The 26399-nt window shown below is 37.4% G+C and overlaps 1 protein-coding gene across 1 annotated transcript in view; it reads left to right on the forward strand.

Annotated features, from left to right (window-relative positions):
• The first annotated feature begins 563 nt into the window (after nucleotides 1–563).
• The window catches only part of MATN2 (matrilin 2), a 67204-nt gene continuing 41368 nt past the window's right edge, over nucleotides 564–26399 (forward strand). The window contains exons 1-4 of the mRNA XM_075495014.1: nucleotides 564–724; nucleotides 14269–14838; nucleotides 19372–19494; nucleotides 23915–24037. Coding sequence (XP_075351129.1) covers nucleotides 571–724; nucleotides 14269–14838; nucleotides 19372–19494; nucleotides 23915–24037 — 970 coding nt within the window. The 5' untranslated portion in view covers nucleotides 564–570. The remainder of the gene's footprint in view (nucleotides 725–14268; nucleotides 14839–19371; nucleotides 19495–23914; nucleotides 24038–26399) is intronic.

The raw sequence follows: 26399 nt of genomic DNA on the forward strand, positions 1-26399 counted from the left end.
CTGTTATCATCATGCTGGCAACCACAGACAGTCTTATGAAAAGGAAGCATGAGCTGTCGCCAGTTCTCATTTATAGTTGCTGTTTCTGGAATATATTCCTTTCTCTTGTTTTAATTCTCCAAGATTTTCTGAAGCAAATATCCCTTAGACTACAAGAACCATTAAGCTTCTGAAAAAATGCAACAGAGCACTGACTAGAATAATTAAAATATATTTGTGTCCTCCTCAAACCTGTTTATGCTGACAGGCTGACTGAAACAAAGTTTCTTTTCTTGCTTTAAAAATACTTATTATAAATTATTGTAGAAGTTGATACATTTTAAATGTTAACTACGAAGTTCAACTAACAATACATATAAACACTATGCAGGGTCTGCTAACTGCTACTTTATTATGTAGATCTTCTTTCTTGAAGGTGTAGGTATTATTCCGTGCCAGTATATCTGCATGTTTGTATGTGATGGGAGGGAGGCAGTGCAGCTGGGTGGCTGACATGGTTACAGGGTATCTTTTTGTGTAATCAAAGAGCTAATCTCCTTCTCTCCTTTATTGGCAGTTTCACATCCTTGAATGTTCCTCTGTTTCTTGAAGATGAAGAAAATGATTGCATGCTTCTTTCTGCTGTTTGGACATACTCTGCTTTCCACTGTCTCTGTCATGGCAAAAGATCTCCCTGGAGGACATTTCACCCGAAGAAGGGATGTTAACTCACGATCTCTACTAGGTAAGTTACAAAAAAACCCCACCCCAAAACCCCAAACACCACCACCAAAGGCCATCTCAAATACAAATGATGAGAGGCATGAGCACCTGGCCAAACCTTGGCTGAGTTAGTTTATAATAAAAAGGAGATTGCCATTTGCAAGCAGGATTATGAGAAAGTTTGTTGACCAGTTAGCAGCTGTTGAAAGAAGGTGTTTACTTTTGGAGTACTAGATCTACTTTATGTAAGTGGTATGAAATAAATATTTGCTACAGTATTGTTGTCTTGGAAAAAAGACCTTATTTTCACTGTTTAGAGAAACTACACACTGGTCCATGGAGATTGTGTCAAAGCTGCCTTTTACCATGCCAGCAAGTTTTAGCTGTCTATATGTATGTGCTGTGTGTAATGATGATTGAATGGAAATCAGTGGCTATTGAAATGAGGCTTGTCATTACATTACTTGATGTTAATCCCCTCATTTTGCCAGCGTAATTTTATTTATAATGAGTAGCTCATTTTTCCTCTTTTGCCAAAAATCTGAGGACAGGATCTAGCAGTTTTAGCTTGTGGCTGTCATATTTAAAAAAAAAAAGATTCATCTCTCTCTTCTTGATCATTGCCTGTAAGCCGTCAAGCAGTTTGCTGGTCAACTTTTTCCTCTGCTAACAGTTTGTGACTTAGAATCATTTTCTTTTGCCCATCGTTTAAAGTAATTTTCAGATTATGAAAACATAGTATGGATGGGGCTTTGGACACAGCCCATCATTAGAAATTAATGATACACATCAATAGTAGATCTAATCAGATATCTCTCTGCAGCCACTGGGAGATGTTAAGTGGCCTGCCTCCCCATAAAGGTGACCTAACCTAGGTGAACATGAGGAATGTGAAATGTGCTGCAGAAGATGTATTGGGAAGAAAGAAGAAGAAACAAAGCCAGAACATGGGAGAATGGCTGACAGAGAGAGGAGCACCAAGTTTTATCAGTGAAACTCTTCTCCAAACAAAACGTAGTCCTTTAAATATGTAAAATTCCATGAATTACCGTTCACAATCTTTCCTTTGTTAACTTAAAACCATTGGTTTCCAATTCCTGTAGAACAAGTTTAAGTCAAATGACAACAGATTTCCCTTTCTTATCATCTTTCTCAAAACTAATAGATGCAGTCTTGAGACACTTGGGGTTCTGCAACTAAAGGCTGAAAACCACAGCTCTGGAGATCTAGTCCATCAAAAAATATGGTTGTGGAACAGCAAAAAGAAATACCCACATTCACACCTTACTCAACAAGACTCTCAAACTTTCTAAAATCCTAAATTCTAAAATGTGTTTAAATAGCAGCCCCTCCTGAATATTTTAGGGTCCCCAGCAAAGCTAAGTGAGCTTATTACTTTAAGAAATAAACTACCTGTCTCTCTAGAAAATGAATGCAATAGCAAGGTGTTATGTGGAGAAACTAAAAGGTGTCACATTTCTCAGCTTGCCTTTTTTCCCTATGATTTTTTAAATTGCTTTTATAGTCTCTTTTTCTTATTTTAAGTAGTAGAAAATATATCAAAATAATTAGCACTCAATATAAATCAAAATGTACAGATTAAATTATTTCTTTCTTCTTCCAAAAAGCCAAGCGATTTGTGGTCCCTGCATTTGGAAAATTCTGAATCCCTATTCAGTTTGGCATGTGCAGGATGCAAACAATTCTGGCAGCTCTGGCTGAAAGAACCTTTTCAAGACATTAAATGATGCAAGAAACTTGGGACATTGTCTGGTCCAGCCCATAAAAGTACGTGGCAGTTTGGAGTCAGACTCTTGGGCCTTGCATTCTGTTATAATAAATTAGGTCACCTGCTTCAAATTCAGCAGCGCATATAAACAGTGGCACGGTTAAAACGTGCCTCTGTGTAAAGAACAGAATGTGTAAAATGCATGCCACTCTGCTGGAAAGCTGTAGTGCTCCTTAAATGACATGAGAAAGAACAGGGCCAAGCCATGATCTCAGTGACATGAAGTCTATTGACTTAATAAAATCACTCCAGAATTACAGCAATTTAACGGGGATTAGAAGCTGTCCCATTCTGTGTAATACATATATTATAAATAGTGGTGGCGATGACAATTGCTGCTGTTGTGGAAAGACTTGGTTGGCAGGCAAAAGTGAGCAATATAGCTGCAAACAACCAACAGATACCTGGAAAGGTAATAAAAGTTCAGGTTGTTTTTCTTTTTTTGGGGGTGGAGGTGTCTATGTTTTTAGGACTAAAATGAAGGATTATGCTGTGTAAATATTAGTAGCATTACAATAATTTTATTCCTTTTTTCTTCATTTTACCAATCTTTAAAACAAAAGTGTACTGCTGTGCTAACTATTTACTGGTAAAATACTAGTAGTGTCCATGTACAGAAGTAAAAGTCCTTGCTCCAGGAAACTGACAACATAAATAAGCAAAGTGGAATGGGCAAAAAATCCTGTGGGATTGTCCACATAGAGATAAAAGTACTTTGGGATCCAGCTTTAGGAGGATTTAATTTTTTGGCAGCCATGCACTAATACTTCATAGATTTCTTAATTGTCTTGTTAGAGCTAATAGCCTATATGTTTTAACGAAGGTTTCAGAAGGAATGAGCTATGTCTTTTCTATGTTTTTCTTATCCCCAGTCTTTCTGCTAAACCTCAATGTGTGTTGTTTTAATTTGGCAGATCTTTGCATCACTTATTGTTGTTTAAAATTACTATTGCTATAGCTAATCATTTTCATTAAAGATCTGAAGCCTTTTGTGCAAGGATCGATTGGACATAAAGCTTTTTGGAACTCTCTGTATGTGGCCCTTGAAAACCAAACTGCTTTGCAGGTTTTTCTTTCTTTAAATACTGACTCAAACTTCAAAGTATTTAAAACTTGTCAATTGTGCCAATTTAATTAAATTTGTTAACATTTTCTTAAATCTTTCTTGCAGCATATTAGTTGTAGAACATGTGTAGTTGCTTTAGAGAGAGAAAATAGACACGTATTTCTCATAATAACAGAATTTGTATTACATTGCTGGAAAATATTGTTTTAATGTAGGTGTGTTTATATTTTAAAGGACCATTTCCATAGTCCTACAAGATCTTGTGTAATAACAGAAAGAAATAGGATGGTCCACTTATCTTTCCTGTAGCAGAGGGCGGTTGCCTCTCCCCGTACGTGACATATAAACTAAATTTTGCCTTCTCTTTCCTCTCATCAGTAATTTGATCCTGAGTATTGGATCTTTGGCCTTATCCTGATTCCTTTTAGTCTTTTGTTTTAGCATCTTCTCTTTTAAAGGCTTTATCAGAGCTCTGAAGAGTTTTTACTTAGCTCTCTGACAAAATCATTGATCCTGCTGAGCGCAGCTGCTTTGTTAGATTACACACAGATCACTGAAAGCACAGTTTGCCAGTTCAGCATTGCTTTTTGGATACTAAAGAAAAGCAGTAATGGAAATATACTTGGCTACATGGTTTTAAAGACAAAATTATGTCTGTTACATTAGCTGATTCCCTTCAGATATAATTGAAATGGACTTTTGCACCTAAACAGACTGATGAAGAGCTGTGTCAGTTGTCCGGAGTGGTGATTTCCATACTGTGATTTCAAGGCCACAGTCAGAGGTCCACAGCACCTTCCAGCAGGTTCCATGTTCAGAAGGAACATGTGCCCAGTCCTTGCAAGATGTAGCTTTTTTTGGTGTTTGATGGTGTGGGTTTTTTTGGTGGAGCAGATTTGGGACTTACACCCTACTGCACCTTAATCATTTATTGTAAAACAAAGCAAAGCAAAATTTCAACATTGTGGAAAAACCCCAAGTTTTGAGGTTTTTTTTTCTTAGTGAACTCTGTTCTTGTAATCTGGGCATGTAGTTCATGTCACATGGGCATATTTCTTTGGAGAGCTCTGAAGTGGATGCATGGGAATAATTGAATAAGCTGTAGAATAATATTCTAAGCAATAACATTCCTTCTGTTCCTTAGGAATATAAAACATGCACCTACCTGTTTTTGAAAATAGCTATTTATGTGAGGAGAAAAGGTAATTTAGGGGGCATTCCTTTAGATATTACATGATACCAGAAGAAAGAAACTACAAGAGATTAACTGATACTACACAAAACTGAAACAGAGCAGGGAAAGGAGGCCAAGAAGGAAATGTACTTGGCTCCTGTTCAGTAGAAACTGCTGCTAGACACAAATGTCCCTGTCTGTGTTAAATTATATTTTGCAACAAAATATAATGATTTATCTCTTGGTTGTATATATATGATTCCACTAACAATATGAAGGGAAGTCATATGAAGTACACAGAGTGCTCACTAAATTTATGAATCACTCACTACAGTCAGTTAAAATTATTCCAAACATTCTTACATCCAACCCAGTTCTTAAACTTGTGTGTATGTAACTTTAGGACTCAAGAGCATTATCAGGTTAACCATTCTGGGTTAAACTTTAGCCACAAATCAGAGGGGAAAGTATGTGACAAAAGGGAGTCCGGTCCATGATGCTTCTGCAGAGTGCAGATAAGATTTCTGTTTTGTTTTGGTTGAATTCATTGTACATTTATACACTAAGAGCTGGCCAGAGATCTCTAAATCCTGCTAATGTGGACTGCTGAACCACCATGGGATGATAACTGCTGTAAGAAACTCATTCACAGCCTCAGCATATGTGTGTATGTGTTATTTCTTCACATAAATGCAACCCTGCCAAGGTCTTTTGTCCTCAAACATGTTAAGTAGACTCATTGTAACTGAAGTCTGCATTGCAATTGGAGTCAGAATTGTGTCATGGTAACTACATCATGTGTTTGACATGCTATGCTGGTATAGTATTTGGGGAGATCAAAACTATTCCAGGCAGTAGATAAAGGTAGGAAGAGGTTGCAAATTACATCTTTTGAATTATCACATATTTAGTTAAAATATAAGGAAAATCCTAACCAAACTTTTATAAGCATACAAGGTAACCAAATACGCATCAGTTTAGACTCTCTAATCAAAGCATAAAATTGCCATATAAATAGAGATGTGCTACATTTGGAAAGAGAGAAAGCAAAGCATTTTACAGTCTGTGAAATCACCTGTTTCTTCCTTCTGAGGTGTGTAGGTACATCTTACAATCATTGTGCCTCAAGGCAATATTCGCAATTGTGTGCTTTGCTTCCCAGTAGTAATTGTCTCAACAGCTGAGAGGTCTCCTGTGGACTTTATGCCAAGTCTTGAAACTTCAGCTTTCATCTTAATCTCTCAGCTGTCGGCCTCTCCCCTGCAATAGCTGTTGTCCATTATCTACCTGGCTGGGGTGTGAAACACTATCAGGAAGGTTGCACTTGCTCAGACCACCCTGCTTTTTCAGGTTTCTGGGTTTTGTTTGCAGTGGGAGACCCTCTCTCTGTGGCTCTGAGGCTTGGTAGCCTGGCTTGTGCTGAGGCTGTGCTGCCCTAGCCCCTAACAGGGGTCCTGGAATCTGAGAAGGCGAGATCTGAACAGCGATCGTACCCTGCCTGGCCAGTTGTTCCCTGAAGAAGCTGTTATCCCTTAAGCAGGGCCAATTAATGAGCCATGACGGCTAGCTGGGACCATGACAGACCCCAGGGATTTGTGTCCTATTCTGAGTTTGCTCATCTGCAGCCAATTATCATGGAGAGCAGAAAGTTTGGATTTTGGTCTGTGTTAGCAATTTTTAACCTCATAACAACATTATGCTTGCCAATTGTCGTATTTAGTATTCATTATTAATTTTCAAGTCATGTATCAAAATAGCATTCCCTTTTAAGGGAATTTTATTCCCTTTTATTCCAAATGCTATTTGTAATTCCCATTCCTGCTTAAAGGGCAATTCAGTAATTAATGGTATATGGGATATAATTCTATTACTAGCAGCACAAGAAATTTTCTTGTATTTCTTTAATGTGTAAGTATTTCATCTAACAAAGCCTTTTCTTTTCCCTTCTTCCTCCTTCCTCTCTTCTCTCTTCTCTTTGTTTTGTTTTCTTATTCTGTTATCTTTCACCCCTTTTTTTTTCCTCTTCCCTTTTTCCTTTTCCTTTTCCTTTTTTTTTTTAAAGTGATTTATAAGTTTTCCACAAGGAGGAAAGAATATCTGCTGCTACAGAAAAAACTGAGTCATGTACTAAACTGCAAATGCTCTTTGTATTCTGAAATTGTTTGTTGCAACCCCCACAAATTACTGTGAAATACCATTTCTGTTTGAAAAAGAGTTTGCCTTGACAATAATTCACTGATTAAAATTACAAACTGTTTTTATGTGTATGAGCTCAAAGAGCTCAAAGCCTCCTCTGTGTATTTTGTCTTGAAGGAAGAGCAGGCCAAAAGAAAGAACACTGGATGTTCAAAAGTGTGGTGTTTTTGGTTTCATTGTGAGTACATTAGCTTAATAATTAAAAAAGCACATATATGTGCAAAATTAACTTGAAAATCCTGGAAACAGCATTTGCATAACTTAAGGAACGTCTCATTTTATAGGCATGAGTGGGTAATCAGACACTATTGTGTGTGAAGTTAACATGCCTTTAAATTGCTTTAGAAGCTAGAAGACATCCTCTACTTATTTCAGTGCTGCTGAAGTGGTAGAACTAATGGTTTGCATGGGCATGACATCCCACATATTTTTGAAATATGGGCATGACATCCCACATATTTTTGGGGGCAAGAGGAAATGGTATACAGCACTATCCCATGGTGCTGTTTCTGAAACTATTCTGGAAAAGAGTCTAATACTTAGACTGTTACCAATGGATAGAAATATGTGGTTTCAGGTCAGCTGATCAATGAGTAATGTTGATGTTGCTAACAGCTTTCCCCATAAACAAAGACATCGGCAACTTTAAAAAAAGTATGGATAGGAGTTTTTAAAACATTAAGCTAATGTCCTGAAAGGAGAACAGCACAAACTCATTAAGGTCACATTTTTTTCTCTGAATTTTCTACGCTGCTACTAACAGTTATTTACTTTCTCTATCTGTTCCTTCTCTGATAATTCCTGTGTCCTTCCAACAGTGTCCCAAGTAGCTCAAGCAAGAGAGGATTTTCAGATCTTCAAGGAGTAAGATACAAAGATCATCTTCTCCCATGCAACCACCTGTTTTTTGTGTTGGTTGTGATTTGTTGTTTTACAGATGTGTGCAGGAAAAGACAGTCACAAGCAGAGTAAATGCCTCCAGGCTGTCTGTGGGAACTGGATTCAAAGTAGTATTAACTGTGTGTACTACAAGGCTTCTCCATCATGGCACAGAAAATGAATTTCTCTCCTCTCATGGGTGTGAGTTGCACTCAGCTGAGAGCATGTAACATTTGTTTCTATTAGGAAGTGGTGGGTAGATGTCGATGCTGCTGGGACTGGCATGGGGATATCAGGATGCTTCATTTCTCTGTCCAGGTGTTCCCCTGCCTGCAAGGGAAAACAACCTACTTCATGGTCCTCCTGACCATGAAAGAAGGTTTGACTCCTCTCAGGAAACCCGACAGTTTCCATTTCAGAACACCTGAAATACGCAAAAAGAACTAAGAAACTTGAGGGTATCCCTACACCATACTTTGGCTTCATGCCAGAGGCAGCACCAATCTCAGTAAAGAAATTGATAAATACTAGGAGTCAGCTTGGGGTCTCTGGAGTTAGAGAGACTTTATATTAATAATGACCTTGTTATTTTGGAAAGGATAACAGGGAAGGAATAGAAATAGTGAGATGAAATGAGAACAAGGTAATGGACCCTCCCGCAGTGACTGATAATGAAGCGTTTGCATGTAGAAGGAAATGGAAATCTGTGGACAAGAGCCTACTGCTGTACAGTTGTCCCAGAAATTTTGGAAGTTCAGAAAAGATTTTGTCAGAGGCAATAAAGAAATGTCTGGAGGCTGTGTTACATTTAGAGACTGTTCCCAGATGAAGAAATTTGTAAGGAGGAATGATTGAGCTGCCAAACTCATAATGAATCTTTGGGTTAGGGCCAGAGGCCTGTGAGTTTGGGGAAAGGCTCAGAGCAGAGATGGGGCCAGGGAGTACTGGGGCAGGTCTTGGACCCAGGGTCTGTCCCAGAGCCTGTAAGAGGTGGAGTCACCTGCAGAACCAAGTGCAGCACGTATGCATGCCGGGAAAGGGGTACTGAGCAGTTTCTAACATTTACTTCAGGAACTAGGTATGATTATATCGGAAATGCACCATACCATCCTGTGCCCTTCTTTGAATTAAAATGAGAAAAAAGAAAAGGAGTGGAAGTTAACTTGCACAAAATGTCTCACTGGAGCCAAGAAGTGCTTGGAATTACTGCTATTCTTCATTTGCTCTTGAAAGCAACCACAAAATGCGTTTTCCAAACAGGAACAACATTACATTAACTGCTGTGTACTTCATGCTTGATCTTTGCAAATGAAGCTACTGCAGTTTCCTAGAAGGTGTATGTGGGTAATACATAGATATGTCTTTCTTCCCATCATAGTGTTTTGCTCTTGGTATATTTATGAATGAATTGCAAATTTGAGTATTCTTTACTTGTATGATTGTATGGCAAGAAGATTAAACCTTCCTGATGAACTGAGAAATCTTTTGGAAATATCTGAGAACTTGCCAAACCCAGTCTTTCTGGCTGTATACTTAGCTAGGGAAAACCAGAATTCTGGACTTTAAGAATAAGTATTTGACACCCAGCAAGTTCATATGTTTTGAAACAAATTTGGTAGGAACTATACCAAGATTTATAAAGAAAGAAGTTGTAAAGAAAAGAGAGGCAAGTAAGGTTGAGGGCTAGATGGAAAATGAAATAATAAAATGGCAAAGAAAGAAGAGAAATTTAGGAAGACGTTTTATAATATGCTAGCTGGGAGAAGAGTTTTCTCCTCTTTTATTTAATTCTGAGTGAAGTCTTTTGTTCTGTTACACAAAGATAAAACCTAAAAATAAACCTGGTGTTATTGCTGGCAATGTCACAGGACATATAATTTTTTGCATATACATCACTGTGGAGTGAGCTAAGAAACACAACATATTGAGTCTTAAAATTGCCATTAATGCATTGCCTGCTCAGGCAATAATTTTTCTATGATCTCATTTTTTCTTAACTGATCTCATCCTTCCTTTTTGCTTAAATTGTCTTAGTCAGTAACAAAAATCTTCATGGAACTCATATTTACTTGTTATAAATTACTTTTTCAATGTCTTAACTTGGCTGTAGTATTTACCAAATCGAGCTAACCTCATTTTTCTTTTCATACAGCAATAGCCTTCTTTAACATTTATCCATTCTCATGTATTAGGATGAAGACCTACATAATCAAATAAGTAATATCCAGATTAAAAAAAAGTATTAAGAAGTCATAAAGATGTAGGACAACAATAGAAAATAAATAACTCACTTTTAGACAATCAGTCTTTTCAAGGGAGCTGGCTTGCAAAAACTTTTGAAAAGTCACCATCTAAAACTTGCGTCCTTCAAATGTGTTCAGTTTGAATATCCCAAAATGGAAATGTCTGAGGAAATTAAACAGTGCCAGGGGACATTCTCAGGCATTGGGACTCCACCATTATTGTTGCTGTTAAATTGCTGGAGCTGTCTCTGGCCGACAGTGATTAGCACTCCCCAGGCAATCCCCGTGCACAGTTCAGAGGCTACAGGGGGACAGAGATTATTCCCAGTAGGCAGTTTGCATACAGCCACTCTGTTTTAGCAGGAAGGTGAGTTCAATACTGTGCATGCAGGCCAGCTGGCCTTTGAGCTTAGCTTGTGTCTTAGACTGCTCTCTGGCACTGAGACCAGCGGTATAAAATGGCCTGCTTCTGTACTACTAAATACCCTGAGCTTACAGAGTGGTTGCATCCACATTGCTTATTAGCATGGGTCCCTGGCTCATGGTACTTCCCATATCATGCCTGAGGATTGTTTGAGAAAATGTTAATTGTCCTAGACTAAACAATACCGGGAACTGTTCTAATGATTTAACAGCCTAGAATAGTCAATTCCAATGTCCAGGAAAACTCCCTGGCGCTGCTTTAGTTGTATTAAGGCAATGTAGCATTAGTTAGAAATAAGCTGAGAGGGTACAAACACAGTCTCAGACAGAGACCCTGGGTGGGTGAGCAAAGTCAAAGCAGTGTGAGCTTTGTCAAAGCCAAAGTAGGGGTTCAGGCCTGAGCATAATTTGCTTTGAGAAAGGAGTAGAAGGAAACCTTCAGGGATCAGAGAAAATAATTTAATAGAATTTTCAGCTTTAGAGGAAATTAAGATACTCAATGTGAAATATTCTTTTAAGCTTTGTTTTATGTATCTGTCGGTAATTGGATCCCAGCTGGATTCTTCCAAGAAGAACTGAAATTTCCTTGCATTGTTAATTTTGCAAAGGTGGCATCACTGTAACTGTCGTTTACAGACAAAGTGGATATTGAGTGGAGGAGGATAACATATTTACTATTGACTTGACCTTTCCTTCCCTTGCCTTGTCTGTCTTTGTCTTGCCTCTCCTGGCCTTGCCTTTGGATAATACAACTCACACTGAGGGGGGTTTTAACTTTTGTGTTAGCAATACAAAACCTCTGCTGACTTAGAAGCAGGTTTATGGATGAGTAGCTCTTTTCAATGAGTATGTCACTTTTCATAAGAAGAGTGGAAGGGAATTACTTTTGGGTACGAGGATGTTTGCCAAAGTTGTGAGAAAGTTCCCTGTTTAAAATAAGAGCTGGTAAGAGGAAGAGGTTATAGTTTACAGGGCAAGTCCAAAGGCATCCTAAAAAGGTGTCACTGGAAGTTTTTCTGAGGGGATGAGTGTTCAGATCTGTTAGTCATTACTGATTGCCACTTCTCAAAATACCACCCCAGCTGGAGTTTTGCTTAGTAAAAGAGTTACATTTCGTTTTTCTTGGAGCCCATCTCAGCTAAATCAACTTTAATAATTACAAGGTTATTAAGTCACCGAGTCAGAAGACAAAGACTTAAAATACATTTTAATTTGGAAATGTTTGGTATTTTCATAGATAGAATTTCGCTAGTGAAAGTAGTTTTGATATATACTGTATTATATTCAGACTGATAGATTTTTCTTAAGTAATTTAGCACAATGGGGTGTGTTTCTGGTCGTGCTATCCAGTAATGCCATCCAGTTTTTTTCCCACCAAGATTCATGCCTGACTTCAAAATACATAACTGAGTCTCTTCAGACTGGGATCCAAATCTTGATATTCAAATTAAAAGGATTCAACACCATGGCTCTAGTTTTGACTTGTTTTAAGGGAAATAAAATAGTCATTTTACCCTTCTCCTTTCTCTGTCCTTCCCCTCATATACACACACATATTCTTAGCCTTTTTTCTGTAATTATCTTTCTTTCCCCTTGTTCTGCTCCCAGAAATCATATCTTAGTGTTATCTTTATATTACAACTGTGCTGGAATATTTCATGTTATATTAGTAAAAAAAATTAATAATTAGATATGCCACTAAGATAATAAGATGGAAAATAGTTAATAAGTCAGGATATTTGTATCCCGTTAGAACTGGAATTTTGTTTCTGCTCAATTTGGCTTGCATTCAACAACCTCTGATTTTGAAAGAATAAGGAACCCGAGCATATTCCTATGCTTATGAATAAAGCCATACTGTAGACTGCACATGAATAAATCCAGGCAGTCATTTTTATTGTCATCAAAGAGCATTTTTATTCTATGCCCACAAATGTTCTTGGTAATCTATGAAAGAGGCCTCTGAATTAACAAGTGAAAACAGGCATCGTTCTCACTCCTTGCCTTGGCAGAAGTACGATTAGCATTCATCAGCAGTCACAAGTGAACTCATGGAAAGGCTTGTCTACAGACAGATGTTTTTCCAATTAAGTCTTTGATTGGCCCACTGGTACTTGTGCAGTATGACATGACCTTTAATTATACAGTCAAATACTACTTTTCCACCGAAGCATTTGTCTCATTCAGTGCGCAAGATGGATGAGAGTGCACTGGGAATTGAATTGGGTTGGGCAATAAGGGAGATTACTGATTAGGGGTATCTCAGCTTAGTAAGATGAGGACACCACTGCAGTTTGATGAGCATTTTGCCACCTTTAATCTTTCAAGCCAGGCAGACAAACAGGCAACTAGCTACCTCACAGGTTTATTCATACCCACAGGAGTTTAAGAACATGAGCAGACACACTGATTGAAGCCATAAGTCTATCTAACCCAGTGTCCTGCCGCTGACAACAGTCAAAAGTGGAAGCATATGAAAAAGTTTAAGGACAAGACAATACTACCTGCAGGTATTCCCCCAACTGCCATGCTTTTGTGGCTCAGGGATTTCCTAATCTGGACGGATCTTTAATGTAAATATTAAACCTCAGTTGATTTCTCTTCACCAGCATCCTGTTCAGCCCTTTGAAGTCCTTTTAATCTCTTGCCATCTGTGCTTCCTTCTGTGGCAAGGCTCGTGGCTCACTCCTGCTTGCCTTAAGCCTGCCATGTGCTGGCTTTCTGTGAATGGTCAGTCCCTATCCATTCTTATCATGCAACTCATGCATATGTCTCATATTCTTTCAAAAAAGAAGGATGCTGAGCAGAAGCCAGAGGATGTACCCAGGGTCCCAGAAAGCTTGTAGCATGCCCAGAAGGGAGCCACCCTTCACTTCTGCTGTTATCCATGATAGCTTGGCCTGCCCCTGGGGTATTTCTGCTTCAGTGGCTCTTGGAAAAAAAGACTGCTGATGGCTGAAATAGATTTCAGGAAGTGTATGAGTGGTCTTTTGGCCAAGTTGAGTGCCACTGTAGGCAAAAGGATTTTCTCTCTGATGCAGCCACAGAATTTCTGTGTGATGCTGAGCTAGTCCAATAGACGAGACTTTTCCCAGATGGCCATTAATTATGCCTTTGAAATCATGGGGTTTGATTTGCAACAGTGCTGAGCACTCACAGCTGCAGTTGACGTCATTGAGAGCTGTACTTTGTACATGCAAAGTGCTGCTTAATGCCAATTTCCCTGAAAAATCAGTCCCTTCACGTCTTGTATCGGTCACTGCAATTAACAGATGCTTTTAACCTGAGTTTCTTTGTGTTCTGTTTTCCCTGTTTGTAATGGAGGAATGATACCAACCTGCCTCATCAGACTGTTAGATTTCTAAATTCTCAGGCACTACCATAAAAAGCATCACAGTGCAGCCCACTCAAGTAGTAACTATGTAATTCAGAGGCGGTTTCTGTCCTGCGTGGGGTATGAGGTCAAAATCTCTACAACAATGACAAAACAGGGTACAGCACAAGTATCTACCATTCCACTGCCATTAGCCATTCTGGTCGCTGATCTCAAAAAAAAAAAAAAAAAGTATATATATGTATACACTGATCATGTAACAGGCAGCTTTTGTTTTTTACTGGAGGCCAAATTTATACAGCCCAAGTAACCTTAGTTCTAGCATCTGCTGTTTTTCCTGTATTTTCCCAGCACTTGTCAGCATGTTTGTTTAGACAGCATGTTTGAGACATCAGGTCAACCTGAACCAATTTGCATTTTGAAATTCTTGTAAAGTATTTTTGTTTGCATTTTGCCTTCCAGAAAATACTTGCAACAACAAACGTCTGGACCTTGTCTTCATCATTGACAGCTCTCGCAGCGTACGTCCTTACGACTTTGAAAAAGTGAAGGAGTTCATTTTAACCATCTTGCAGTTTCTGGACATCAGTCCTGATGCCACCCGAGTAGGTCTGATTCAGTATGGCAGCACAGTCAAACACGAGTTTTCGCTGAAGACATTCAGGAGGAAGCAGGATATCGAAAGAGCAGTGAAGAGGATGATGCACCTGGCAACTGGCACCATGACTGGACTAGCTATTCAGTATGCAGTGAACATCGCATTTTCAGAGTCCGAAGGAGCTCGACCTCTGAAGCAGAATGTGCCCCGAATTATCATGATAGTGACGGATGGGAGACCTCAGGATCCAGTGGCAGAGATTGCCACTAAAGCACGTAACTCAGGAATCCTGATTTTTGCCATTGGAGTGGGAAGAGTAGATATGAACACGCTGAAGTCCATTGGGAGTGAACCACATGAAGAGCATGTGTTTCTGGTTGCTAATTTCAGTCAGATTGAAACACTGACCTCTGCCTTCCAGACTAAACTTTGTGGTAAGGTTTTTAGCTATAGATTTGAATGCATAGATGAAAGTAAAACACAGAAAAAATTATGCATTATAATTAAACTTTTTTTTTACACAGAACTTTATCTGTTAGAATATATATATTGGAAAAAAGGGAGACTAGCCAAACAACATTCAGAACAGCAGTCATACATATGGGGAAAATCTAATTCTACTGCTGAGTGCCATAAAATATGATCTAATTCCTAGTGGTCATAAGCAGTGAGGCAAACATGCATATCATGATTTTCCTATTCATTACATAATAGCAATAAATTTACAACCCTCTGCTATTTGAATATTAGATAAGTTGTTTCATCTATTGATTTTAAATGTGATCTCCCTTAGTACTGAAACTTCAAACTGATAAACAGTCTTTTGGTTATTTAAAAAATTCTATGCAGTTCATGGATTCCTGTTCCAAAGCTTACATATTAATTCTATGCAAACTATTATCTCTGTGCATGCCTTGTGACTGGAAGTAACACAGGGACATGGTAGTGTTTTTATTCCATCCATTTTAAATACAGAAACCTAGGAAAAGCCATTACAGTGATATTATTAATTCATACAATAAAGTAAATAATATTTTTATAGGTATGAATTTACAACAGAGAAATCACTTCTATCTGTAATTCCCTGATAAGAAATTACCTTTTACAAATATCATGGCATACATAATTAATTTTATTACAATCTGTGTACTTAATATAATTCTCTTTTTTAGTTTTTTCCTGAGATAAATATGAAAGATCTTCATACAGATTTGGCATTAAGCTGAGGCATTTTCAGCAGAGTCCAGAAAAAGAATGCATGGTGAGTTTGAATGCTCACTCATCTCTAGGGATGCTTTTGCCAGAAAAGAACTGAGGCTTATTGTCAGGATAATCTGGAGAATTTTCCTTACTTGGTCTTTTCCAAAATTGTTTCAAAGAACAACAGGGCTCCAGCTGAACTGCATCAGCACAAAACACCATCACAGGCATTCATCAGATAATAGATTTTTTTCCTGTTTCTTCCTTGCCATATTATTAGCTGGCGTAGTAAGATACATTTGAAAACTAAGAAAGAATAAACTAAACATGGATTGAGAGTTTGAATGGAATGAACAGCAAATGCTTCCAAACTTCATCCTATTGGATTTTTTTAATTGCATTTTAGAAACAAATCCAGTACCAATACCACTTACTTTTTTTCTGACTAGGCAGTGTCCAGTAAATGTGTTAGGAGTTTTATATCTCACTTTTAATCCAAATACATGTGATCCTCAATAAACACCCCCCCCCCCGCAGATGGAGGAGTATGGAGGTGACAAAGATTGCTGCTGCCTCCTTTTCTCAGGGAATGCCTCCACAACACTTGCTGTGTCAGGAATTGAAGGTGAGATCCAAAAACACACTTAAAAACCCAGGCCCAGATGCAACAGAGAATTTAAGTTGTTAGATTCTTAAGGATTTAAATTTAAGGGACTAACTTGCGGATAGGATCCTTAATATTTTATTGACTCTGGGCTGTGAAGCAGCGTTCAGCTTGCTGAATTTCAAGAGAGCAATCTAAGCATCCATAGCCTCTGCTTCCTAGAGCACCTACATTCCTCCCAGGAAATGTAGTTAGTTTTTTAAAGTCATTCCCAGTGTGAACCCAGAGGCAATATCACTGTAACTGAGTTGAACATCTGGACACCTTGTTTCTTTGCTAGAGCAATTGAAGGCACCCCTCTGGTCAAGTTTCCTGGCATGCAGGCTGCTGGGCTTCATGCTGTGGGAAAAGACCTTGGCACCTGAGCTGTCCTTGCGTCTGGATTGCCCTTACGTCTGTGGGAATGTGTCTTCATGGTGTCTGTGAAGATAAGAGAAAAATCTGGCCGAGTGATGAAGCTCTGGGGGGAAAATAAAAAGTAAACCAAATTAACGCCAACCACAGATGGCAGAGATTACCCAGTGCCTAGCAGCTATATCCTCTGAAGAATCCATATAAACTGGCTGTGCTACATCCTCTGCTAAGTCAGACTTTCCCTACAGTTACTGCCTCTGGCTGCTAAAGATTTGGGGGTGTAAGAAACAGCAGTTGAAGCCTGGGGATCCCAGGGGCCTCTTTTTATTACCGGTCAGCAAGGTAAAAGAGAAGCAAACAGTATGCTGGGAAATCAGAGGCATGAGGAGTGAGACCAGAGTTGCAAACTCAGAAGAAGAGAAACAGAAATGGGAACAGAATCCAGGAAAGGAGGTGGAGATTGAATAGAAGAAGAGTGAGAAAGACAGAAGCTGGGATGGAGCAGTCAGGAGCAAATAAAGTCTTTATTATTCTCCTGTAAAGTAGATAGTGATGTCATCCCCATTTTACATTGGAGGAAGGGAGGCACAGAAACAGGGTTAAGACTGTCAAGGTTGCCCATTAACTTTAAATATTTGACTCAGTGCAATTCCTGGTCTGATCTTCTGGGGCATTTAGCATTTTTGGACTAACATAACATACCAGTCACAGCTCTACAGCCTTCACTTGCAGCTGAGAGCGCCCTGCATTCTTGCAAATCCAGATTCAGGTGTCTCTAGCTGAACACATACAGTGTAAAGGTTGATGCTTGCTTGATGATACTGATATTATTGGCTTGCCCAAAGTCAAATAAGGACCCTGTGACATAGACAGAGGTAAGATCTAATTCACAAGGCTCACATTCAAATTCCTTAACTATGAGATCACCCTTTCTATTACTTCAGTCCCTGGCTATGTCCACCAAACACCTCCTGCAACAAATGAGGTTGCAGAAATCATACAGACTCCTTCACCTCAGAAATCTGACTGATGACCAGAGTACCACTGATTCTTTGAAACAGGTACAACAGAGACACTTTGGAAAAATTTTTATGTGATAGTATATCAGAAGATTGGTAACAGATGGTAACAATATATTCTCAGAAGGGACTGAGTTATTGGGATGCCTATCATTGAATGCTTCTTTTTTCTTTTTTCTTTTTTTTTTTCATTTTTTAGTACTCTGGTTTGCAACCTTATGTTCTTTTGATATGGGAGGACTGACTGTTTTTGTAGTAATGTTCTATAGATTCACATTCTATAGCATTAGTATATGGTAAGATTTTCTGACACTTAAACTACTGAAATGAGTATATTTTTCATTTTTTATATTTGAAAGTGCTTCTTTGGTCATAGCAAGCTATATCTGATATTGAAAGCTAGTGAAATATAGCCAGGAGGAAACTTCTGTTTAGAAAGTATCAGAGGTCATAAACTTCATTTTCAGAATGACAGAAAGATGAAAAGACAAGAAGTCCAAGCAGGTCTGTATTCATATAAATAAAAGTCCTTGAGAATTTTTATTATGGCAGAAAATTATGAGATCCAAAAAGCTGATTAAGAGATTTGGGAATTGTGGTGGTTTGTATATTAGTAATAAATGCGTAACTCTGGTAACCATTCCAAAGACCAAATACATAGTACGTATCTCAAACCCACATTTTTTTTTCCACAAGTACCACACATACCACATGTTAAGTTATTTGTCAGGCTTCTGTTCTGGCTGCTAGAAGATTACTGTTAATATCTATTCCATAAATTTTGAGCTTTGTCAACCTAGCACACTAAGGAGCACATCAATCCCTAATTGATGTTGAGCAAAATAGATTATTTTCCACACAATGTTCTCTGAGAAGTAATTCACCTATATATCGTAGAAATTACATACAAGCCATGCTCCAGTGGAAAGAAAACATCAAGGAGATTTCTTAATTCCCAAATACTGATCTGGAGAAAAATAGTTCAGCAATGAATTTGACGGAATGGACCCACTATTCTTTTTCTTTCTTGCTGTCTCAGTCTGTTGCAATTTACTACTTGCTATTAGAGACATAAAATACAAACAGATTAAAAATAGACTCAGAAAGACTTATACTCTGGAGTGTAGCTCAGCTCAGCTCCCACTTACTGAATCTTGGAGATGCATGACCTCAGTGTTGTCATGTATTGCTTGTATGTTCCCCAACATCAATAACTAAGCAAGCAAGATTCTTCATCAAGTTCTTTCCTTAGTCATTCGTCTTTAGTATTGTGCTGTGTGGTGATTTTCTTCATTCAAGAAATTGAATGTCCTCTAGAACAGTTTGTACTTATATTCCACTTATTTTCTAAATTTGAATGTGGTAGGTTTGTTTCATTGTCTTTTTGGGATCACCAACTAATTAGTCTTTCTAGATATCCTATTGTATATTTTTATTTTGTTTATATCTCCATTGCACATATAATTTCATGTCCAAAAACATGCCACCAATGTCAACCAGACAGAAAATAACTAAATTCCTACTTTTTTTAGGAATAAATGCATAGTACTGTTTGTTAAGGATTTTTTTACAGTCTTATAGGCTTAAGCTTCCATTTTCGTCTTTACTGTCAACACTTAATTGGAAATTTCTAAATTACTTCAGTAAAATTTTCTACACCATTTTTATTTAGTTGTGACCACAAGTAAGTAAGACCAACCGTTGATAATGTTTTACTTTTTTTCTTTCAGTGCCCCATATGTGCAGTACAGTTGAGCATCGCTGTGATCACTTCTGCATAAACACCCCTGGCTCCTATGTATGCAGATGTAAACAAGGATACATTCTGAATGCTGACCAGAAGACTTGCAGCAGTATGTTACCTTTCTTAACTTTTCTCTTTCATGCTCCCTGAAAGTGCTTAACATCACATACCCTTTTTGTTGGGCTCATAAAGAAGGACTGAGCTCAGTATATAATTAATGGTAATCATCAGAAAGAGTCTGAAAAGGTGAAGTTGTAATTCTTTTTCTTGTTTTGTGTAAATGAAGTTCTTATAAACCTTTCTGAAATACATCAAACTAATTTTTATACACAGCTCTGCAGAGGTACACTGTAACTACGTAAAACTGCGTTTGGATTTTATTGGTGTAATAAGTTCAACAGTGAAGCAACAATCAAAGAAAGAACTGTTTTATTATCTCACATGAAGTGAATCCACCTACTTTAGTAACTTGTCTAGATAGCAACCAGTACTAAATAGTACAGAAAGGTGCAATAAACCCCATACTAGAGAACTGTGAAATAACTTGCCATTCTGAAAAGCTCTTCCTAACTGCTGGTTGAAGTATAAGGGTTTGCAACTGTTCAAAGAATAGTTTCAAAACTCTTGCTTATGCCCGCATTTCCTTCTTTAAAAGGGTTGACTTTTTTCAGTTTTAAGTAATTGGCTTTATAGTTTATAATAACAAACTGTATTTCACTTTAATTGTGATCTTTGTAAGCAGTATTTCTTTTGTCCATTTTAACTTGCTTCCTAGTAATTAACATCAGACCATATTAGATGGGTATGACAAATTTATTTCTGTATCCACCATTATTTTAAATAAATTATGTAATATGATTTTTAGTTACTTGTAGAATATGTACTTGCTAAAAATGCAGTTTCTTATCCCACAACAGTGCATGGATTCAAGTGAAATTTGTCAAACTGATTTTAGCCAGAAGAAAAATTTTGGAAAATGTCTTTTCAAAAAGCTGGAGGAGACAGTCATGGTGAGAGCATAGGATGTACCCCTCACAATTGATAATTTAGAATTAAGGTGAAGGATGCAGGCTCATATCCTGTCCTTGTGTTTGAACTCGCATGTTCCACACCTCAGGAGAGTGCTGTAAAATGATCAGGTAGCATGGGATTAGAGGATTCTTAGTCTCTCTTGCTTAGTATTGTATTTTATATCAAATACTTAATGACCACTGAAACAGCAAGAGTATGTCAGTATCTGAGGTGACTCTGCAGCTTGGGAATTAGAGTCCTTACATGTGCAGTGGGACACATGGTTTCAGTCAGAGCCTCAGTAGATAGGAATGGGAACAACAGAATGTGAGCGCCAGAGTGATTTGGGCATTCTCGCTGCTGCATGGAAGTGTCTTCAGACCCTTTGGGCTACAGCAGGAAACTGCCTTTGAACTGTTCACCTCCTATGCTGTCGAGCTATGAGATGAGTTACTTTTAGGAATCTCTGTTTTCTAGTCCTTCTCACCAGCATCCTTCACCAAATGTAGACATTTGTCATATTCATGTGTGTGAATTATAGGGGAATGTTTTGTGTTAAATGGAACAAATTTAACACTTTATTCGTGTTTTTGTTTCCTCAAGAAGACACAAAGAAATTAAATCCAATCTGGAATATTTCCTAATTATTACTTGGTTTAGCAGCTGAGCCAAGTCAGGAATAGTGACAAGAACAATTTTTCACACAGCCTGTTTTCTCTGCTTCTGCATATTTGCTATAGCTCTTCAGAAAGAGGGGGTCAGAACCCAAATGATGGCTCCAATTATGTAATCACATTTCAATAATATTCTCTAACCTATTCTTTTCATTGTGTCCCTCTTAAAAATGCTTCTCATTTTAAACTTTCGTATATCCTTTAAACCTTTCTTTTAAACCCTCCTCATGCTATTAATTTTCTTAAAGAATTTTTAAGAAAGAATTATTTTGCTTTCAATTTTCTGGAAATTATTTGAAATTCAAAATTTCTCTTTTTTGTTAATTTCCTCTCACACATTTTCCCCATCCTCACCCCTAACATCAATTTTGACAATTGAAATTTTTGTTATGAGTCAATTAAAAATAATTTAATTACAAGTATGAAAAATTCTTTCTTTATTGTGTCTTATTCTTTTTTATTGTGTTACATTTCCATAGTTTTTATCAGCCAGTAGTTCAGCTTTTGGGCACTGCACTGCTTCAAATTACAGATTAATTTCCAAGAGAGTTTTGGAATTGTGTGTAGTTTGCCTACTGGTGACCCATGCACAGTAGCCCTCAAGATGTTCCCTCTCTACCATTTTTCAAAGCCCATTGCTGCATTGCTTTACCTTTTTTTTTAGCTATGACTCAGTCATATTAGTTTTCCCCACTTACCTGTCACACATGGTTTGCTTGACTGGGTACTTGCTTTGATCATCAATCAGATGATACTAGATTGCAAGTTTGCTAAATATGAAAGGGAAATGAGTCATTCAATGTGTTTGTAGCCTACTTCTAATGGACTTTTTTTTACATCACCAAACTATAAATTAATTTGAGCAATTAGTGCTGGAAATCTTATACTGAGAGCCATCAAACTGGCCTTAAACGTGCTAGGATGGTGCAAATCATTGGTGAAGGAGGGAGATGATATGGTAGCAATCTAGACAAGGTCAGACCATTATGTCTAAAAACTCCCCAGAGAAGTAACAGAATTCATGAGGAAAGGGGACCAAGCCTGGACAAGCTGGACAGCTTATTTCTGGAGGTAAGAGAAAGCATGGCGACAGAAAAACCCACAGTCTGTGACCATTTTAGTTACCTTCATTGGCTGCTGATTGTCCACAAGTGCACAGAGACAACATGTTCCTCACTCGACCTCTAAGTAAAATAAATCTTCACCATGTTTATGTTTAGTGCAATACATGATCAACATAAACCAGATGTATTTATCTAAGGTTTGGATGTATTTGTCAGCTCTTTCATGAACAAATAGTTTCCTTACATATATATTTTAACACTTTCTAAATTAAACAATGCAGAAAAGATGAATGGTATGTACCTGAAGTTATACTCTCTTTTCATTCTTCTGTACCTAAAGTTATACTCTTTTTTCATTCTTCTGTTCCCTTTTTTTTATGTTGTGAGAGTACACCATATCAGTAGTCCATTCTTAAAAGCCCTTAACCAAATGGCTTCAATCAGCAATGAATTGACAACTTTGCTTCAGACTGGAAAAGGGTGCATTTCTTTTTTGAATAGATGATAGTTTTGTTCCTTGATACATTTCATTATAACATTATTTCTAAAAAAAATACTTCCTTGCATTGAAGGAAGAAAATCTGCCATACTTGTGATTTGTTGCTTTCCACATGAAAAAAAAAAAAGACAACTCATGAAAAAAAAAAAAAAAGGAAAAAAAAGTTCTTTTGTTTAACTTGAAATAGTCTTACATTTATTTCATTAAGATGGTTTTGCATCCATACAAAGGATGGTCCTTTCATGTACTCTGGTCTAACTTTTCTAGAGAAGAGTGGTTGTGTCAGATAATGGCTATTCTTTACTTACTAAACTGTATTTGTTTAACTTAATCTCTTCCATTCTTAAGAGATGTTCAAATCTTACATTAATACACAAAATAGTACAAAAGAGGAAATGTAGGTGAAAGAAGCTGGAAAATTATCTATTTGTGGGTGTTTATACTGGAACAAGAGAGTTGTTTAATAAACAACTGTTTCTTTCTGCTGTTCATCATGCCACTTGATATGAAGCAGACAGCTATAAAAGAAAATTCGTATGTGCTTGGCTAGTTTCCTCAAACATGTTCCAAAAGCCTTTTTTGTAGCTGTGAATGATCATTATGTGTTGATCATTATGTTGTCCTGAGCAACACGAAGTACTCTGCTTTCCAGAGATTTCACTGGGGAAACTTGGGGTTCTCAGAAAGCTTTAGTCTATTGAAAAGAAAGCCCAATGTGCTTCATTCGGCCAGGTGCTGAACTGACCTCATTTGTTGTAGTAATTTTTCTAATGAGATCTTTTGCTTGGGAGGGGTAACTTGCTATGGTATTTTGCACAAAACTGAAAAATTATAAAACTCAGAAATGAAATATCCCCAAGTCTTTTGTTGTTGTGTTTTCCTTTTCTTTCCCTTTCTAACCTCATCATCATTTATCTGGCAGGATGATGCAAAAAAGAAAAAAAAAGACACAAATAAACACTTTTTTTTTTTTCCAAAAAAACCCTGAAGAATGCCCTTCAAACTGTTTAGAGAAACATACAGTCAAGCAACTCTACTAGGCACCATTGGCCCATCAATAGTCGTTGCCTTCAGCTGAAGGAATGAGCTCCCCAGCTTTGAGTGATTGTTCCTGCTGGCATAAGACTTTCAGTTTGACAGAATATTGGCATGATCTGTGTTAAAATGAGCTCATCTCTAAAGAGCTGTTCATAGCTTCCTGAAATTTATTTTTGATCTATAGTCTACCTGTGCATTATAGAAGGTCAAAGAATTTCTTATTCATGCAATTATGTTTTGTAGCTCAGGACCTTTGTGCTGTGGAGAAACATGCCTGTGAGCAGATTTGTGTGAACACACCTGGGTCTTACGTCTGTCAGTGTTATGAAGGATATGAGCTTGATGCAAATGGAAAGAATTGTGTCGGTGAGTATGAGTTTAGCAATTCACATTTATCTCTTGACACAAACCAAAGGGAAATTCAATGTAAATTAATATCCAGTTTAGCCATAGACAATGATGGGAAGCAATCTTCTCCTATATGAGTGGTAGATAAGGAAGAATATATATTGGCATGTTCGTAGGCCTTTACTGATAATGAATGGTGACTTGGGAAAATTGTTCCAACTAATTTGTTTTGAAACAACACACCAGATGTTTTATTCTAGATCTATGTATGTGGCCAGCAATGTACTGGCATGATATATGTGGCCATTAAAAAACAAAGCCAGACAAACTCAATAGCTCCTCTTCAGACAGAAGTTATACATGGAAAAACTTGAAAGTGGACAATTTCTTGCCATTTCTCACTTGGTTTTATGGTCATGCTGGGAGAGATTTCACACTCTTTTTGGGAAGATGACTTTAAGGAAAGTTTAGTCCCCCTTAAGATCCCATCCACTATGTGCCTTTAATTTTTGCTATGGGCAGTAAAGAAGCAAACATCAGCTCTAAGAATTACAACTCAAAAGAGTAAGTGTGGAAATACAGTATAATAATTTTTAACACAAAACATACTTCCTTCTCTATTACCAAATAAGTATTTCACTCTTCTTCCCCATTTATACACAGTAAATACTTTTAGGATAATCTTTTTCACCAGTCTATTAGCCTTCTCATAAACTGTTCATCCCATGCTACATTTTGGGAAAATATTGTCTTCTGGGATCTACCACAAAAAAACCCTAGTGAGTCCTTGAAAAAAAATTGCCTTATTTGTTAGGTATTCTCTTCAGGCAAGCACTTAAATGCATGCTTAATTTCAAACACATGCTGAAATCCCATGGAAGTGAATCCAAGTGAATCCTTGGCCCCAAATCTGCCACAGGCCACCACAATGCTTTTGTCCAACAGCTTACTCTTTCTTGTCATTTTAAACCACTCTAACATAATATAATCTGTCTCTTATTACCTTCACAGAGCTATTACCTTGCAGGATAATCCTATTTTGAGGTGCAAAATAGGTGACAGTTTATGAAACTAAACTTTCTGCATGTAGTTTCACATGGGACACACAAATGAGGTTTTGAGGTTTTCTAGACCTAGGATAACATATGTGGTTTTGAAGAACATTCACTCTGTACTTACTCTTCAGAAATGTTTCCCTTACTTGTAGCTTCATGATCTCAGTATAGGAGTGTTTAAATTTCTCAATATAATTTATCTGCAGCATAATTTGGCGACTAATATACCATTTTAAGAACCTGCTTTCTGAAGTTGAATTGTTTGGAAAATGCAGCTAATAATGGCTATTTAGGCAAGAAGACCTGTTAGATGTTCTGGCCCAAATTTCTATATCTAACACTCCACAGAAGTTCATCCAATAACCTTAGCTAATCCTCATGACCTTTACCTGTGGTAGGATAAAGCATATATTTCTCTGCTATTGATTTGACTATATCCTGAGGCAGAAAATCCATGACTTCTGTTAGTAGGTTCTTTCATCCCCAAGTCTGTCCTACCATATATTCTAATCCAAAATATTAATGCTTAGTGTAATCAGCTGTTGTTACTATTTTCTCTCTGTTAAGTTGAAGGGTCCTTTACAGCCCAAGATATTCTTACCGGGAAGGTAGCTACCATAGCATCATAGGGATAAAAATAAATTTTGGTGAAGTTCTTTGTATGTCAAACCTAATATTATCCTGTATAATAAATACGAAGTCTATTTTTCTTATTGAAAGCATCAAAATATTTCTATGCCATTTATTAAATTTTTTGTAGTGGCACTTGTTTTTTGCCAGTTAATAATTTCTCTGCAAAGTCTGGAGAGTGCTATTTGGAGGTGTGATTACATCTTTAACATTTTTTTTCTACCTCCTCACTGACTCTCTTCAGCATGGAGAGATACAGGCCTATTATAAGCTCTATTGATGACATTTGAAGCTTTTATATTCTCAATTACTTTCAAAATACAGTTCATGCATCGGCTCACTATGGTATCTTGCATTTTATAGCTGTCTTTCCTCTCCACTTGATTTCTATTCATTTACACCTAGTTTAGCAAAAAAACATGAACTCATGCTATTCATACACCTGCAATAGCTGGTAGTATTAATTGTGATTTTAAAGCACATTATTAGCACTTCTATTTTTCCATTTTCTTTTGCATTTATTTGACCATTTAACTTTTTCATTTCTTACTGATGCACGTGAATGGTTCAATGTATATTAATTATGTTTTACCCATGCAAAACTTACCCTCTCTACATTTCCTGAATAGGAAAAGATTGTCTGGGTAATTTGCGGGTTTGATGCTAATTTGTCTGCAAAACCTATTAGCTGTCAA

The sequence above is a fragment of the Mycteria americana genome, chromosome 2, assembly GCF_035582795.1.
Source record: "Mycteria americana isolate JAX WOST 10 ecotype Jacksonville Zoo and Gardens chromosome 2, USCA_MyAme_1.0, whole genome shotgun sequence".
Taxonomy (NCBI): Eukaryota; Metazoa; Chordata; class Aves; order Ciconiiformes; family Ciconiidae; genus Mycteria; species Mycteria americana.